The following is a 16,991-nucleotide window of genomic DNA, read 5'->3' as shown; positions in this document are numbered from 1 at the left end:
GGCCTGACAGCCTCGGACCGGGCGCGGGCAGGAGGAAGAGGGCAGAGGACTCGGCCGCGCCTTTGTCTGCGCCGCCGTGCGCGGGGAGTCCTGCGCCTTTGTGTGACCCTCGCAGGTGTGCGCGCGGGGGCGGGGGGGGGCGGAGAGGGGAGCGGAGGGAGGGGCTTTCTCCTCCGCAACCGGCCCCGCCCTCCGGCCTATTGGCTGGGCGCTGCCGCCCTCTGGCGGGCGCGGAGGGAAATGCTGGGCCGGGAACGCAATTCTGAGAAAGGCCTGCGGGCAGTCAGGGGACCCGGGGCTCTCTTCACCCGAACCGCCTCGGGCGTCCGCATTTGCCCCCTGGTGGACGTCTTGCCACTCTGGGCCAAGGCCCCGCCCCGTCTCCCGCACTGCCACTGCCCACGGGCACCGCTTCCTCTCAGCGGACGGACGCCTCACCTGGCGACAGGTGCGTGGCTGGGTACCTCCCCTCCCACAGCCTTGCAGGACGCCCACCACAAACGTCTCCTCCCGCTCTGCTTCTTGGCTTCATCACTTCTTGGCTCTGGGCCCTCGGAAAGGCCACCTCAGTTCTCTGACCCTCAGTCTTTTCGTCTGTAAAGCGGGGCAAATAGTGATCACCTCAAGAGATGGTGCCTGTCAAGTGCGCCTGTCAAGCCTGGCATTGGGAAAGCCCCCCCCCCAAAAAAAAACTTCTAGCCAGGGTTAAGTGTTGTTGGTGTTGTCATGGGCCCACCCTCTCTCCCAGACCCATATGCCCTGTTCCAGATGTGTTTGCCTTGGTGGAGGCCGCTGGAGGGCTGGGGCTGCTGTTGCAGCACCTCCCAGAGAGTCTGTTTATCCTGTGCCCCACTACCGCCACTTCCCCAACACACACATGGTTTGGGGTCCGCCACCTCCTGAGGTGGGCCTTTGGGCCAGAGTATTTTCCCTTCTGAAGGGGGCGGACCCTGTGGTTTCCTCCCCGGGTGACTTCCGGCTGAGAGGGCTTGGCCCCCAGAGAGGGCGGGGAGATGACACAGTTGTTCCCCCAGCCCTGCGGGGCGGGCAGCATGGTTCACTCCAGCATGGGGGCTCCAGGTAAGGGGCCTGGGGCCAGCGCCCTCTGCCTGCCCTGCCCTTCCTCCTTAGCTGTCTCCTCTTAGTTGCTTTCACTCTGTACCTCAGCAGCTCCCCCTTTCCCACCCTGGGTCCGGTCCCCACCCTCAGCTCCTCTTTCCCCTTCCCTTCCACTCCAGACACCTGGGGGCTTCTCATCTCCCCCCTCATTTGTGCTGCAGTGTTCTGGGCTCTGGGGGGCGGGGAGGACGGAGCCCCGGTGTTGGTAGCAAGCTCTTGTATGGAGGATCAGTGGGTGGGCTTCTTGGGTGGGGGCTGCAAAGGGGTGGGAACACTGAACTGCAGCACTTTTCAGTGTGTGTGAGTTTCTGTGCACGTGTGTATGTGAGTGTATGTGAGTGGTAGATCTGAGCCCTCCGAGTGTGCCTGTCATGTGTGTGTGGCATTGTGGGCTCGCCTTGGCAATGATCTCTTGGCTCACTGCCTCACTTCATTTGTCTCAGATGTTACCTCCTCAGGGAGGCCTTCCCTGACCTCTGTGCCTGGACTGGCAACCAATCCCACCGTTCTCAGTCCCCTTGCCCCTGCTTTGTCTTTCCTTTATGGCATTTATCACCGCCTGAAAATGTATCATATATCAGTTCACCGAGTGGATGTTGGGTGCCAGGCACCATACAAGATGATTTGTATTTGTTGGCTCATTTGGTAAAATGTGTCTATCTGTGCATAATGATAGTCATCTCCCAGCAGTGTTGATGGGACAGTTAAATGAGGTAATGTGTGTAGATGCTTAACACAGTGCCTGGAACAGAACAAGCGTCAGTACTGCGTGATTGTTTCGTTTGCGGCCTTATAGGCGTGAGTGTTGGTGTGTGTCACATTCGTGAGTGTCTGTGGGGATGAGTCCTGGTTTGCCGTGGGCCATCCTATCTGCATCCGTGTGCGGGGGCATCCCTGGGATCCTTCAACAACATATATTTACTGAGCAGTTCCATGCTGGGTGTTGGAAATACAACTAAAAAAGGGAGTTTCGGGTCCATCCTTCTAGAGTTCCCAGTCGGGGGAGACAGACCTGTTGCCAGACAGTGGAGGAGGCACAGGGAGAGGGGTCAGGGGTGGGATGCTGGAGACACAGGGAGCCATGGGAGCCCAGTTGAGCCAGTGAGGTGTAAGAGAGGGCTTCCTGGAGGAGGGGACGTCTGGTCTGAGATGTGAAGGTTGAGTGGTTATGAGCAAGGCAAAGGAGATGAGGGAGGGGGTTGTGATGGAGGGAAGACTACATGCAGGATGGCACGTGATTACTTATTGAGGTGACTGTATATGCAACTGTGTGTATGTGCACACATAGCAGTGTAGACCCAGAGATCTGGGGTATCTGCACCCGCATGCCGTCTGCTCCACCACGGACTCATCCCTGTCTGGGGTTGAATGGGGGCCTCGTACGTGCTCAGTACTGAATTAGACCCCTGGCTGGGGATTTCTCACAGAACTGCCCTGCCTGGGAGGCCCACCTGCATTCCCTGCCTGGATGTGAATTAATACACTGCATGGTCTTGGGCAGATCACTCGTCCTGCCTGGGCTCAGGCTCCGCACCTGTGAACTGGGTTCATGGGTCCACTCTGGCCGTCTCCCAAGATGAGCTGATTCTGGGCGTGTGAGTGTGCACACATATGTGTGTATATCTGTCTGAGGGGCCTGGGTATGTGTGTGTCTGCCTATTTGTGTCAATCTGTGTGTCTGTGAGTGACTCTGGATGTGTATGTGCACATCTGTGTGTATTTGAGTAACTGTGTGTGTGTGTGTTTGTACGTGTGTCTGTGTATGTCTAGCTGAGCGACCTGAGTGTATGTGTGTATGCACATCTGTATCTATCTGTATGTCTGTCTGTGAGTAAATCAGGTGTCTGTGTATCTGAGTGACCTGGGTATGTGTGTATGTACATGTACGTCTGTTTGTGTATCTGTGAGTGACTCCGGGGCGTGATTTGGGGTCTGTGTGTGTGTAAGTGCAGGTGTGCATGCACATGTCTGGGTGTGTGTTCTACCAATGTCATTGTGTCTGGGCGTATGTCTTCTCCACAACCATTCCTGCCTGAGGTCTGTGCACACCTGTCCCTGTGTGTGTTTGTGGGTCTCTGTCCTTGTCTGAGCCCTGCCTGGCTGAGGCTGTGGTGTGTGTGCGATGTGGCAGCCCTTACCTGTTGCTGGCACAGCTGTGGGGCCACCCTCTCTTGTTGTGTCTGCTGCCTCTCTCTCCATCCCTCCCTCCTGACGGCTCAGAAGTGTTCACTCCCTTGAGGCCACCCAGGGACAGATGTGGTGCGGTGGGGGTGTGAGGTGCTGCTTCTAGGGAGGCAGGGACTGGGCCAGCTGGGCCCACAGAGGTTCCCGGCAGTGCAAACACTGCCCACAGGGGCTCCCAAGCTGCAGCTTTGATTGAAGCCGGCTCTAAAGGCAGGAGACCCAGGGGACAGGCCAAGAGGGGCCAGGAGGGGTGAGGGGCAGCCCTTGGGCCCTCTATATTTAGCCCCATTTTCGGTAAGTGCTAACGAGAAGCTGGCCCAAGTCTGCTAAAACCGGCTGGGGGAAATGCAGAGGAGAAGTGAAAGTCCGGGGAGGGAGGGGCTAGGGAGGGGTGGGGAGGGCGGAGGGGACCCAGAGTCCCAGGCCTGAGGCAGTGGGGCAAGCGAGTGTGACCCCAAGGGTGTGGGTAGCCCTGGGTGTGTCTGACTCCAGGATGGTGGGATTCAAGGGGCCCGGTAGAATTCTGCATTGCTTTTTCCTGCCGGGCCCTCTAAAGAGTTATATACCACCTGGGATGGGAGAAGGGAGGGGTGACTATGGTCATATAACCAAGCAGCCTTTCTGTGTGAACGAGGCCTTGAAATGAGCTTCGGAAGGCGCCAGGGAGCTGGAGCATATTAGATCACCTGGTGGGGGTAGGGGTGGGGACTTTTCAAAATCCAGATATCCAGGTCTTCCCTTGTCCCATTGAAAGCAGAGTGTCTGGGTGGGAATAGGTGTCAGTGTTTCTCTAGAGTCAGGAGAGAGGGGCCTGGGCCAAGGCCGACAGCCTGCAGGACGGGCGCCTCAGCAGGCCTCTTAAGGGGATTGCCAGTGCCCTTAGATGCGAAGGCATCATTTGGCTTTGGATCTGTGGTGGAAATGGAGTCCCCTCTTCATCCTTGGTGGGGATGATATGACACCCTTTTCTCAGATTGGGTTCTGATGGGGGCAGGAGGAAACAAAAGCAAGACAGGCTTGGGCGAAGGGCAACACTGGCCATTTTGCTGTCGACCCAGCCAAATGCTGCAGGGGTGCCTGGGCTGTGTGCGAGCTGGGGTGGGGGGAAGAATTAGGGAGAACAAGGGAAACAGAGTGGTGGAGATTTCCTCTCATGCCACCTTTGCCTCCTCAGCCACTATCCCTGCAGAAATTACTTTAAAGGTTTAGGTTGGAGTTGCTTGGGGAATGGGGCTCAAGGTCAAGGTGGCAGGTAGCAGCAGGGAGAGAGGCTTGTCTGGGACAAGATTGGGTCCTGGTCTGTTAGGGATTCTTGCATGCATTCATTCATTCCAAAGACACAGTCCCAGCCAGAGCTGTTGGGCTCTAAGGAGCTCACAGTCTGGGGCAGGGGGAATCCATTGCTCAGAGGGTCAGGGTGTGTTAGGGGGGCAGAGGCAGGGGGTTCCCAGATGAGAGAGACACTAACCACCTGAGGAGTCAGGGAGGATTTCACAGAGGAGGTGATGTATGAGCTGGGACTGTCAAAAGGAGCAGGAGTTTGCTAATGGAGAAGAAAAGGTCGCCAGGTAGGGAGAAGAGCAGAGGCTAAGGCCTGGAGGGTGGAGGGAGATCAGAGCCTCGGGGCACCCTTGTGCACTCAACCCACACGTCCTGGGCTGGGCAGTGTTGGGGACCCCGAGATGAGTCAGACCTGCCCTCAAGGGGTCCTAGTCTGATGGGGGAGATGTACTGGGGCCCAGATGGCTACAGCCAGGGGAGAGGGCCGGGCCAGCGGGAGCCAGAGTGGAGGGAGCCGCCGTCATAGAGGACAGAGCCTGGGTGCTGGGGCCTGAAGGATGAGTAGGAGGTCGCCAGGCAGACAGAGTGGGGGACAGCCTTCCAGGAGGAGGGAGACAGACAGCAAGACCGAGGCAGGAACAAGTAGAGAGAGAGCCGCCGGGAGGGACGTTCAGCCAACATTTAGCACCTACTCTTCTGAGCTGGGGGACACCAGGGGGCCAGCAGTGAGTCAGAGCAGGCCTGCTCCCTGGTCTGGTGGGAAAGGACAGCGACACAGAAGCCCACGGCCCTGTGGGCTTAGGGCTAGGACAGTGGGAAGGCAGGGCCGCGGGAGGCTGTATTATTTTCCCAGGGCTGCCGTCACGGACTACTGTACACTGGGTGGCTTAAACAACAGAAATTAATTTTCCTGAAATCTGGAAGCTAGAAGTCCAAGGTCAAGGTGGCAGTGGGGGTGGTTTCTTCAGAGGTCTCTCTCCTCGGCTTGGGAGGGCTGACTTTGCCCTGTGTCTTCACATGGGCTTCTTTCTGTGTGTCTATGTCATCCCAGTTTCCTCCTCTTATGAGGACACCAGTCATATTGGATTAAGGCCCACCCTAATGGTCTCATTTAACTTGATTACCTCTTTAAAAACCCTATCTGGGCTTTTCCTGGGGAGATGGGGAGCTGTGGAAAGGTTCACGGCCGGGTTGTGGGAAGGATCTCCCTGGGGCCAGATGGACACTGGCTGGGAGGAGGGGCCGGGGAGGGGGTTGGAGCAGGGGTCTCAGGGATGCTAGAAGGGGTGGGATGCAGGACCCCACTCGCATCAGCAGTTGCCGGGAGCTGGGCCAAGTTCTGGGCCATTTAGAGGCGGAATTAGGCAGGACTCCTGCCTTTGATGTCCCAGAGTCAGGAGTGTGGTCTCTTACCTGGGACTAGGACCTGGGCCCTCCTCCTGTGCCTCAAATGATCATTAGCCACTCACCACCATCCTAGCGCCTAGAAGCAGGGCCTGAGCTCCTATAGCATCCTGGGCCCCTGCTCCCCACACCACCCTCGCCAGCCTATGCCTTAATAGTACTGTGTACTGGCTTTTTTTTTTTTTTAAGCTTTCAATTTTTTTTCTTTTTTTATGTGAAAACATACCTACAGTAAGTGCTCAGATTTTAAGGGTGCAGCTTGATGCATTTTTCCCTATGTATAGAACCACATAACCACCAAACAGATGACAATACCGAATATTTCCAACCCCCTGCAGGCCTCCTCACCCTCATTCCCCGTCAGCAACCCCCAGACGTTACCCATAATCTGACCTTGGCCATCTGATATCATCTTGCCTGTTTCTGAGCTTCCTGTAATTGGAATCCTACTGTCTGTCCGCTTTTGTGTCTGATGTCTTTCCCTTGGTGTCGTGCCTGCAAGATTCAGTGGTGCGTGTGATGCAGGAGTTTCTTCCTTTTCTTGCTGTGGGGCGTGTCATTGTATGGACATACCACATTGTGTCCATCCGCTGATAGGCCCTTGACTTGTTTCCAGTTTGGGGAAGGGGCTGCTGTGTGCCCATGGGTTTGGGGGGCAGGACGCTCCTCTGTCTCCCCAGGATGCTCGGGAGTGGATGTGCTGGGTCCTAGGGAGGGGGCACCTAGTCAGTTTTCCTGACTTGTGCTTATATCGATTTAGACTCCCACGAGCAGTGTGTGACCCGGCTTTTTAATCAAGAGTTTTAAACCAGAGCAGCGTTTCATGTCGGGTAACCCTCAATTGCAAAATTCCTGGACATTTTTTTTTCCCACTTGCTGAGGACGTCCTAGCTCTTGTTAGCTGACCTTCTTTCAATATCTTGGGTGCAGAACGCGCTTGAATTGGACAGCCCCTTTGATAGGGCATCGTGGTTTAGGCAGGGATGTGGAGTGAGTGGTGGGGGAGACCTTGGGGTCAGAATCAGGGTCACGAGTAAGGTCTGAGGCCAAGCTAGGAGTCAGGGTTAGATGAAGGACTTGTACCATCTGGGTGGGAGTTGGGATTCAGGGTGGGTAAGGGGACTGAGAATGGTTAGGGAAGAAGCCTAGGTTTGTGTGGGGTGTAGGACCAGAAAGGGTTGGGTTCGAGTCGGCGTCAGTCAGGGTGAACTTGAGTAGGGGTGACAGCTGGAGATGAGGTGGGTGGAAGTCACAGCAGGGGGCCCACTAGACCATAGCAGTCCTGATTAGAAGCGGGAACTCTGGAGTCATGAAGACAGGTGTCCAGTCGGGGCACCTCTGCTGTCTCATTGTGCTCTCGGGCCCTCAGTTTCCTCCTCTGTAAAATGGGGGTGATATTAGCACCAACTGCTGCTGTGAGCTCTGAATCATACTTAACACTGTGCTCAGCACTGGTAAGTGCTCACCTTTCCCTCCTCAGCATCACAGTGTTGTGAGGGCAGAGCAATGCTTTGTGGCCCCAGGGCCAGCTTGCTGTTTGCCCCCTCTCCTCATGTCCTGGGTTTACCGGACGATAGCAGGGGATTGCATTTGTAGGCTGGGGCACCCGGCTTGGATCTGGGTGTGCAGTGGGGATTCAAGGCTTAAGTCCTGGGTGAGGCCTAGGATTAAGTCCGAGGACCTGGTTAGGGGCAGAGCCAAGTGGTGTTGGAGTCGGAGTTCCAAGTGGCAAGTGGGGCTGCCGGGCCTGTGAGCTGAATGTGAGAAAGGAGGCCGGGAAGCCAGGTGGGGGTCAGGTGTGGACAGGAACATTGTGGGCTGCGGGAGGGGCAGGGGGTGCCAAATCCCACGCAGAGATGAGAAGACTCACTCCTTTGGGGATGCTGCAGCCCTTCACACCCCCAGGCCCCACTCAGAGTGGAAAACATGTCTCACCCGAAACCTGGTGAGGCAGGACGGGCGCGCCTCGGGAGGAGGCCCGAGGCTGACTCGCTCCTGTGGAACATCACCCACCTCCTCCTGGGCACCGAAGCCTTCTCATGACCACCGGCTACCTCCCACCCTGCCCCAGGGCCTCACTGGAGGTGGCCCTCCCCGTGCCACCTTCTGCAGGGGTGAAAAGGATCCCTTTCTTGTCCTGCCAGAGGAGGGCAGAGGCCCAGTAAGGAGGGCATGTCTCCTGGAAAGAGGCACTTACAAGGTGGCAGGGGGTGCGGGGGATTTGGGCCCAAGAGCCCCCCAGGCTTCCCTCACCCCACTTACACCCCTCTTCTATTCCCAGAAATAAGAATGTCTAAGCCCCTGGAGGCCGAGAAGCAAGGTCTGGACTCCCCATCAGAGCACACAGGTGGGTGGGGAGGGGAGCAGGGAGGGCAGGGGGCCTGTGGGGTGGAGGCAGCTGCGGGGCTGTGGGGGGCACAGGTGACGACTCACTCTTTCCCTCTCGTTGCAGACACTGAAAGAAATGGACCAGACACTAACCATCAGGTCAGGAGGGAGTGGATGAGCAGGAGGGGTTGGGAGGGGGAGAAGGGAACAGAGCGGGGGGGGCCCCTGTGGGGGAGGGGCATGGTGTCAAAAACTGCTTCACCTCACCCTTCCCATTCCCCACCCCAACTTTTTCTTCCCAGAACCCCCAGAATAAGACCTCCCCATTCTCCGTGTCCCCAACTGGCCCCAGCACCAAGGTAAGAACCTATCAGAACAGCCAGGGCAGGGGAACGAGAAGGGTGTCCTGTGATGTGTTGGCATCTGGGAGAGGGTCCCGCACACCTTTGTGGGCCCAGGGCCTGAAGGGGGGGGCCCGGAGCCCCGACACCTTGGTGACAAGGCTCCTCCCGCCCCTTCTCACACTTGGGCTCCTGCCCCAGGCCTGTGACTCACCCAGGCTCCTTCCCCTTCCCTGGGGGGTGGGGGTGGCCAGGGAAATCCCCCCCAGAGCCCCAGGGCGATGAACAACAGGAAGCTGAGGGCCCCGCCCCCATCCCAACTTCCCTGACAGGGGCCTGCCCTACCCCCTGCCCCCCAACACACACACTCAGGGGCCATCCAGTAGAGGGGGGTATGGGATGGGGGGCAGACGCAGGGAGGATGGCTGAGGTTGATGGGGAGGCTGGAAGTGGCCAGACAGAACAAATCCCTAATCCAGATGGGGCCCTGCCTGTTTCTGGGCACTGCTGGGCTTCCTGAGGTGTCTGGGGCCCAGGCCTCCATGCTCCAGCCTGGTGGGGGCAGCCGCAGGCCCAGAGGCCTGAAAGCAGCATGGAAGGCAGGGGCAGAGGGGTCCTCTGCAAGGGATGGGGCTGGGGGCCGGGAACTACTCCATGACCTTGGGAAAATCACTCCCCTCCGCCCCCCACCGCCCCACTACCGCTGGGCTTCTCGGTTTCCTCTTCTCTAGCATGGGGGGCTGTCAGATCCGATGGCCTCTCAGGTGCCCTGATGCAGCTTAGTGGGTGGGTATCTTGTACTGAGTGACTTGGCCAGGGCCCAGGGGAGGAGGGCTCTGGCTCTGGCCTCCTTCCCTCTGATCTTAGGCGCAGTTCTGGCCTTAGGCCTCAGAGCAGACCGAGTGCCCATTGTCCCGACCCTTTCCTTCCTCAGCTGTGTCTTTGCAGCCTCTCCCAGCCCCACGGCAGCCTTGCTTCTCTGTGGGGAAACCAGGGGAGCCCTGGGAAGGAAGGGTCCTTGCCGCCCTTCCCCGGCCTGGACCCTGGTTCCTCGGGAAAACCAGAGGCAGAGAGGGCGCTGACCTCTGACTCCGGGCCTCTGTCCACACCTCGTCCTGTTCGAGGGCAGCCTCTGCTTTCCCCAACTGCAGTGATTCATGTGCTCCCGTCACGATTTCAGACACATCCACACACCACTGTGTACAATTACTTACATCACAATTGTGTTAATTGGCTTCAGTTTTAAAAACATTTTATTATGGAAAATGTTAAGCAGATACAAAAGGAGAAAAAAAAGAGTATCATGAAAATAAGCCCCCAGGTACCCATCTATCAGCTTCAACAATTTTCAGCTTGTGAACTGGCTTGCTTTTTCAGCAGCTCAAATAAATGTTTTTTAAATGGAAATTTCATGAATGGAAAACCAGAATCTCTTGCCATGGAAATAAATACAATGTTTTTTTTTTTTTAAGTAATCTCCATACTCAACGTGGGGCTCGATCTCACGACCCCGAGATCAAGCATCTGTGCTGCACCGACTGAGCCAGCCAGGTGCCCCAACACAATGATTATTAAAATGTACCCAGAGACTCTTGCCTGCTGATGGGTCTAAGCCTGAGGTCTTTCCTTCATTTGTTAGAAAGGGAGATGAGCAGTGTTGGGGGTGAGACATTAGAACCATCCTAGCACCTAGTGGAGGCTTTCTCAAGAGAACCAGAAGGAATGAAAGAAATCTGAAAGAGGACTAGTATCCTCACCATGTTGGTTGTTTTTTGTTTTTTAACTTTTAATTGGAATGTGACACACGCGGTGATCCTCAGTGGATTTTCACAAACTGAACACCCACGTTGCCCACACCAGATCAAGAGGCAGAACACAACCAGACTTCCAGGGGCCCTTGATTCCCCACCAGGGGATGCTGCATCCCTGCATCCCGTAAACTTTCTGACATTTGTCTCTATTCCCTGGGGCATGCCATTCACCCTCTGTGATTTGGCCTTTTCCAGGGCTCTGTTCATCTCTGAATTCCAAATGCTACACCCCCCGCCAAGCTGCTGTGTCATGTTGCACAAGTCACTTTCCCTCTCTGGACCCCCTTTTGCAAAATGGTGCTGGGACATTGGGCTGAAGGATTAGGGATTGTCCTTCAGCCCAGTGTTCCCTCTGGGCCCGAGAGTGTGATTCTGCAAGCCATGCCTCCCCCCAGCCCCACATGTCCTTTACCAGCCAACCTCTCAAGTAAGCCCACCATGGTCTGGCCTTTCTGTCTAGGAGAGGAGGAAGGCCAGGACTGCTCTATGCTGGTCTGTCCTATGTATTTGATGCGAGGTGCATCTACATTCTGCACAGAGAGATGAGGAGGGGCTCAGGGGCCTTATGGGGTGGAGGCTGAAAGCTGGCAGCCTCTGGGCCATATCTGGCCTATGTATGTGCTTGGCTGGTCCTGCCAGAGTTTTTGGCACGCTTTTTTTTTTTTTTAGGTTGTTTTTGGGTTTTGCTTTAGATTTTGAAATGAGTGGTTGGTGGGAGCAGAGGAGGAGCTGGGCAAGCTTCCCCTTCAGGAGGGCCACACATGCCACCAGCCCATCTCATCCTCGTCTGCCCATGCCACCCGTTTGCACTGTCTGCCTCTTTCCATACTCATTTGAATTCCAATCCAGGTTCCAAGGCGGTGATTTTTTTTTCATAACCTAAGACCTGTTCTTCCAATGAAGTCCTACTTCATTAATGAGAGATGCACCTCCGGCTAAAGCATCTGCCTTCGGCTCAGGTCATGATCCCAGGGTCCTGGAATTGAGCCCCGCATTGGGCTCCCTGCTTAGTGGGAAGCCTGCTTCTCCCTCTCCCTCTCCCCCTGCTTGTGTTCCCTCTCTCTCTGTGTCTCCCTCTCTCAAATAAATAAATAAAATCTTTAAAAAAAAAATAAAGCAGATGAGGGATGGGGACCTAGAACGCTATTCTTTGATGCCCTGAGTCCTCTGCTGGCACATTCCCCATTTTACAGATGGGGAAACTGACCCCCACCCCCAGAGGGGAAAACTGCTCTCCAAAGGTGCCCCTCTCCTATTTGGTGCAGGGGGGTGTGTTAGCCCTACTGATTGATGAGGAACCTGAGGACAGAGGGGGGGCCTAAGATCCCCAGTCGGTTGGCGCAGGGCCTTGCCTCTACACCCACCAGCCTACTCCTCCTGTGCCGGCCCGAGGCTGCCATTGCCACACACGTGCCCTCTCTTTGGTTCACAGGTGGGCATTCTCTCTGGCCTCCACTTAACATTCTGGGGTCCCGGACCCTGCCTCTCTCCCCCCCAGATCAAGGCTGAAGACCCCAGTGGCGACTCAGCCCCAGCAGCACCCCCGCCTCCCCAGCCGGCTCAGCCGCATCTGCCCCAGGCCCAACTCATGTTGACGGGCAGCCAGCTAGCCGGGGTAAGTACTCGGGGAAGGACAGGGAACGTGGGCCTCGACCAGCCGCCTCCCATCTGTTACAGGACCCGTGGCAGGGGGTGTCCCGCCAGGGCCACCACCACTCTCTCACGCCCTCCTCCTGCCCTCCTCAGGCCTCCTGGAGGACTTGCCCTGCTTGGCTCGGGCACTAACCCCTCTCTGCCTTCTCTGCTCCCCCGCCCCCACCCCTCCTCTGGCCCTGCCGCCCGCGCCCCACAGCTCACAGCGCTGATGCCAGCTCAGCAGCAGCTCCTCCTGCAGCAAGCCCAGGCCCAGCTCCTGGCCGCCGCCGTGCAACAATCCAGTGCCGCTGCCGCCGCCGCCGCCGCCTCCTCCTCCTCCTCCTCCTCCTCCTCCTCCTCCTCTGCCTCCTCTGCCTCCTCCTCGACCTCACAGCCCCCAGCCTCCTCTGGGGGGGGCGACCTGCCACCTCCACAGCCTGCCAGCCAGCCCCCTGGGACCCCACAGCTCACTCTCTCCCAGCCCATCCAGCTCACAGCACAGGTAAGGGCAGCCCTGGGGGGCAGGCAGGCCCCAGAGCAGGGCCCGCAGAAGCACGGTGTGCAGGGGGCTGACCGGTCTTCGTGGACTCTTCTGAAGGCCGGTCATGTGCCAGGAAGCCACGGGGGATGCTGCCACCCGTGTCTCCGTGGGGTAAATTGATGCTCAGAGGGAGGATGTCCTCCATGTGATGGTGTGCCTGGCTAAGCGCTTTCTGTGTATCTCACTGAGGGCTCCCAGCCACCTGGGAGGTTGGCCCATTATCCTCAGTTTCCGGCTGAGGAAACGAGGAGTCACCTCCGTGGAATGGTGCCCATGTGGGCCCAGAAGGAAAGGCTGAGACTCTGAGCCAGTGCCCTATAATGTGTGCTCTGGCGTATCCAGTGAGAGATGCTCTTTCAGAAAAGGGGCCCCTGGCCACTGGGTCAGGGAATGCTGCATCTGCTCTGGCCATTCTGGAGACTTCTGGCATATACTGAATCATGAGTTCGTGGCTGTATTCATTTCCCGGGGTGCCATGACAAAGCCCCACAAACTGGGTGGCTCTAGGGAGAATCTCTCTCTGCTTCTTCTAGCTTCTGGTAGTGCCAGAAATATTTGGCATTCTTCTAGATGGATCGCTCCAATCTCTGCCTCTTTGGTCATAGGGCCATCCTCTGTCTGTGCCTGTCTGTCTCCGCGTTCACATTTCCCCTTCTTATTATAAGGACACCAGTCGTTGGATTAGGGCGGACCCTAATGACCTCATTTAACTTGATTACATCTGCAAAGACCATGTTTCCAAATACGGTTGTATTTACAGGCACCAGGGGTTAGGACTTCCGACACATCTTTTTGGGAGACCCAGTTCAACCCAAGATAGTGGCCCACAAATTTCCTGTAAGGATAGTCTGTGGAACAGAGTAGGTAGAACAGAGCATCCCCTCCTGTTGGGCCTGCTCTCTCCATCCACACTTTTCCCTGTCACCCACTTGTGCTATCTGCCTGGGTTCCGTAAGCATTTGAGTCTGTGGCCCATGTTCCAGCGCAGTGAAGGTCCTGAGAAGTCCTGCAGCAAGGAACCTTGTTTAACGTCCCTTAACCCTGTGTTCCCCACAATGACTGCTCTTTGGATCGCTTTTCTTTCTCTCTATCCACCGCCTTCCATGAAACCCCGGGGGCAGATGCTGTCTACACAGAGAAGGTGTCCAGTGCCCACAAGTTTGTCCCTTGACAGAGTTCAGCTTCCAATGGGCCCATTCCACTACTGACCAGCTCTTCCACTGAAGACTGTCCTTAACGCTGAGCTGGGTCTGCCTCCTTAGAGCTTCCCGCTTCTGGGCCTGGTTCTGCGGAGACACACAGAACAATCTGTGCCCACTGCTCTGTGACGGCTCTTCCAGACTTAGCCCCGTGGTGCCTGGCTCGCCACGGTAACTGTAACTAGAGTCTGGCAGGTGCTGCCTTTGTAGCAGGCTAACAGTGACCTTGAATCCACAAATCCTCATCCCTGGCGAGGTCACCCCAAGGGGCAGAGCAGCCTGGGAGTTAGGGCTCGGACCACATGATCTGGGGCTGCTGCCGTCCTTCAGCAGGCTGAAGCCATCCTTCCCACTTCCCCCCACCACCACCCCCCAGAGAGCCCAGCAGCAGGGAAATGCCTCTCAGCACATACAGCTCTCCATGGAGCAACCCCAACGCTCAGGACTCCTCCCTCCCCCAGGTCTCAAGTATCCCTGCCCCTGTTCCTGTTCTCCTGTCTGCCTGGAAGTTGGCTCCCTCCCTTTACCTGGACGGCTTTTCAGCCTTTAAGCCTCAGCTTGGGAGCCCACACCTCCAGGAAGTCTTCCAAGACTTCCCTCCCTCCAGCTGGTTTGATTTCCTGCCTCCTGCCTTCTCCAGAGGCCCCCAGCCCTTTTCCTTTGCTTCCGGCCCTAATCACCAGTGCTGAGTCCACATATGCCCGAGGAAGTGTCTGTGGAAGGGACAACGACTCCAGGGAGGGAGGAGGGACAGAGCAGCCTCGTGCAGGCCAGCAGCAGGCATTCCTTCTGTTCTTACACTCCTAGAACCACCTCCTCCAAGCTCCCTGCCACCTGCTGTCCAGCCCAGACCGATTCTCAAGGCCTCCTCCAACCCCTTCCTCTCGCTCCTCCCTTCCCAGCTCCCATCTGCTCCGGTCTGCCTTTTGCAACTGCAAAGCTTGGCCAAGGTTGTTTTCGGGGAGTTCTGTCACCCTGTGACCTCATTTCCCTAACAGACAAATGTTTCTCCCGTACCACCAAGAGCTCTAGGCACCGTGCCAACCAGCTGCAGTGGGTACCACAGTCCTCCTGCCTTAGCTGCCCACTGCAGCTCCAGCTGTCTTACCCCTGGGCTTGACCCTCTCTTCCTCAGCCCGTGTCCTGCGCCCACCCATCTGCTTCCCATGCCCGCTCCGCTCTGTCCTGTGGTCATTTCAGACATTTGCCGGCCTCCCGTGTGTCAGGCCCTGGTGGGAAGCTAAAGGCTTAGGAATGACTCAGACCCTTCCTTGCCCCCTCAGGGCTCCCAGTCTTCTAGGGAAACAGACACACCAACGAACCACTAAGAAATGTTTTACTTGAACAATACTAAGAAAGTCAAAAACACCCCTAGACCTGTCATTTTAAAAATTACATAAAGTACTAAGGGAGAGTCCCCCATCTGTCCCTCGAATGCCAGCTTCCAAAGTAATGTCAGCTAAACCGTTTGGCAGGAACCTTCCCTGCATTTTCCTAACTCGTATAGAGAAAGGGATGATTATAACACATTTCTATAATTTGTGTGTCCAGTGCTCAGCACGATGCTTTCCACCAAGGGGGGGGCACGTGGATATTTACTGAATCAATGAGGGATGTTTTGCTGCAGCTTTTCAATCAGGGTGGGGAAGACATCTCTCCGGGGGAGTAATTCAGAATGTCTGGGATAGCGGTAGGCATTGATTGAAAATTTACATTAACTGTTAAAACATCATTTTGTATTTGGAGAGAAAAGAAAAATCCCTATTTTCATAATATGACTGTGGCATATAAAGCTTGACAAAATCTTTTAGGCGGGCAGGACCTAGTGAGTACAGGTTTCCCAGAGAAACCTACTGGATGTGGTAGGAGTGTGGGAGAAGACAGGTGACCTGTGTCTGAGGGAATCAGAGAAGGCTTCCTGGAAGAGGTGGGATCTGACCTGAGCAGGGACAAGTAGGAGTTTACCGGGTTTACGAAGTGGAGAAAACTGTTCCAGGCATGGAGCATAATCTGAGAGTGCAGTGGGCTCTGGGAGTGGGGGGCCGGGGGCCAGCAGTGGAAGACAGAGCAGGATGGGCTAGGAGGGGTGGCAGCTGGACCAAACTCCATGCCAGGTGGCTGAAGAAGGAAAGGGGTATTTGGCTCAGATCACCGAAGAGACCCAGCCTGGAACACGGGGCCTGGCCCCAGGGGTCTGTCTCTTTTTTCATTCTGAGGCAGGCAAAATGGGCGCCTGCCCGCTTCGACTTGCAGCCACTTGTACCCGGGGAGATAAAACCCTCCCACCGGCCAGGGTTGAGTTAGTGTCCTCAACCCCTGAGAAGGTAGGGTCAGCCCCCCTGGACCATGTGACCTGAGAATGGGGGAGGGCAAGTCCCCAAGAGGAAGAGATGGATCCTGTTGCTTGAGGAAGGGGCAGTGGGTGCCAGGTCCGCCACACCTGGAGGCGCGTCGTCAGTGTGCCCACAGGCCCTGGAGTCCAGGAGCCGGGCTGGGGCATCCCAGTCGCCCCACAACTGCGGGATTGGGGTCTGCTGTTGCTCATCTATCCTGACATTTTAACATGAAGAAGTAGCATGGGATGTAACAGAATGTGCAGAGGTCGTTTTTGCTCCCTGTTGGGTGGGTCTTGGTTTGTGGTGTTCTGCCCCAATCGCTGGGACTTCCTGGGCTCCATGTGGCAGGGTCACCTTTGGGGGAGGAGGCACATAGAAGAACTCCTGCTAGAGACAGGCCACCTCTGCCCATACCACCTGCCCCCCCCCCCAAACTTTAGGGCTTCCTCTAGTGAAATGACTAGAATAACATAGTCATTCATCCAGCCCTTATTGAGCACCTTGTATATGCCAGGTGCCTATTCATGGCCCCAAGGGGACAGCTGTGAACAAGGCAGGGGTGGCTGCCCTTGAGGACCTCATGTTCTAGTGGGGAGACAGACAGTAAACAAGTAAACAAACGAACAAGACTGTTTTAGAGTGAGTGTCCTGAAGAAAATGAAATAGGCTGGTGTCTTCGAGGGAGGTGGTCAGGAAAAGTTTCACTGAGGAGGTAGCCTTTGAGAGCTGAGGCCTGAATGAGTCAGTCATGAAGAAGCCAGGGGGAAAACTGAGGAAAAGGCAACAGCAAGTGCAAAGGTCCTGGGGTGGAA

At 56.3% G+C, this 16,991-nt stretch overlaps 1 protein-coding gene across 12 annotated transcripts in view; it reads left to right on the top strand.

Annotated features, from left to right (window-relative positions):
* POU2F2 (POU class 2 homeobox 2) overlaps positions 1-16,991 on the top strand; it is a 75,358-nt gene that overhangs the window by 40,019 nt on the left and 18,348 nt on the right. For 4 of the 12 annotated variants that reach the window (XM_025849682.2, XM_025849678.2, XM_025849686.2 and 1 more), the window contains exons 1-5: positions 1,013-1,080; positions 8,270-8,335; positions 8,441-8,475; positions 8,619-8,675; positions 11,967-12,083. In XM_025849682.2, coding sequence (XP_025705467.1) covers positions 1,014-1,080; positions 8,270-8,335; positions 8,441-8,475; positions 8,619-8,675; positions 11,967-12,083 — 342 coding nt within the window. In that variant the 5' untranslated portion in view covers position 1,013. Of the gene's footprint in view, positions 1-1,012; positions 1,081-2,397; positions 2,715-8,269; positions 8,336-8,440; positions 8,476-8,618; positions 8,676-11,900; positions 12,084-12,320; positions 12,606-16,991 lie in introns of those variants that run through there. The other 8 variants (XM_025849677.2, XM_025849676.2, XM_025849684.2 and 5 more) reach the window with 5 other exon arrangements.

This window comes from Callorhinus ursinus, unplaced genomic scaffold (genome assembly GCF_003265705.2).
Source record: "Callorhinus ursinus isolate GAN/ISIS: 27379988/994484 unplaced genomic scaffold, GSC_fseal_2.0 scaffold134, whole genome shotgun sequence".
Classification (NCBI taxonomy): domain Eukaryota; kingdom Metazoa; phylum Chordata; class Mammalia; order Carnivora; family Otariidae; genus Callorhinus; species Callorhinus ursinus.
Note: the sequence above shows the minus strand (reverse complement) of the source record. Positions and strands in the feature narration are given on the sequence as shown.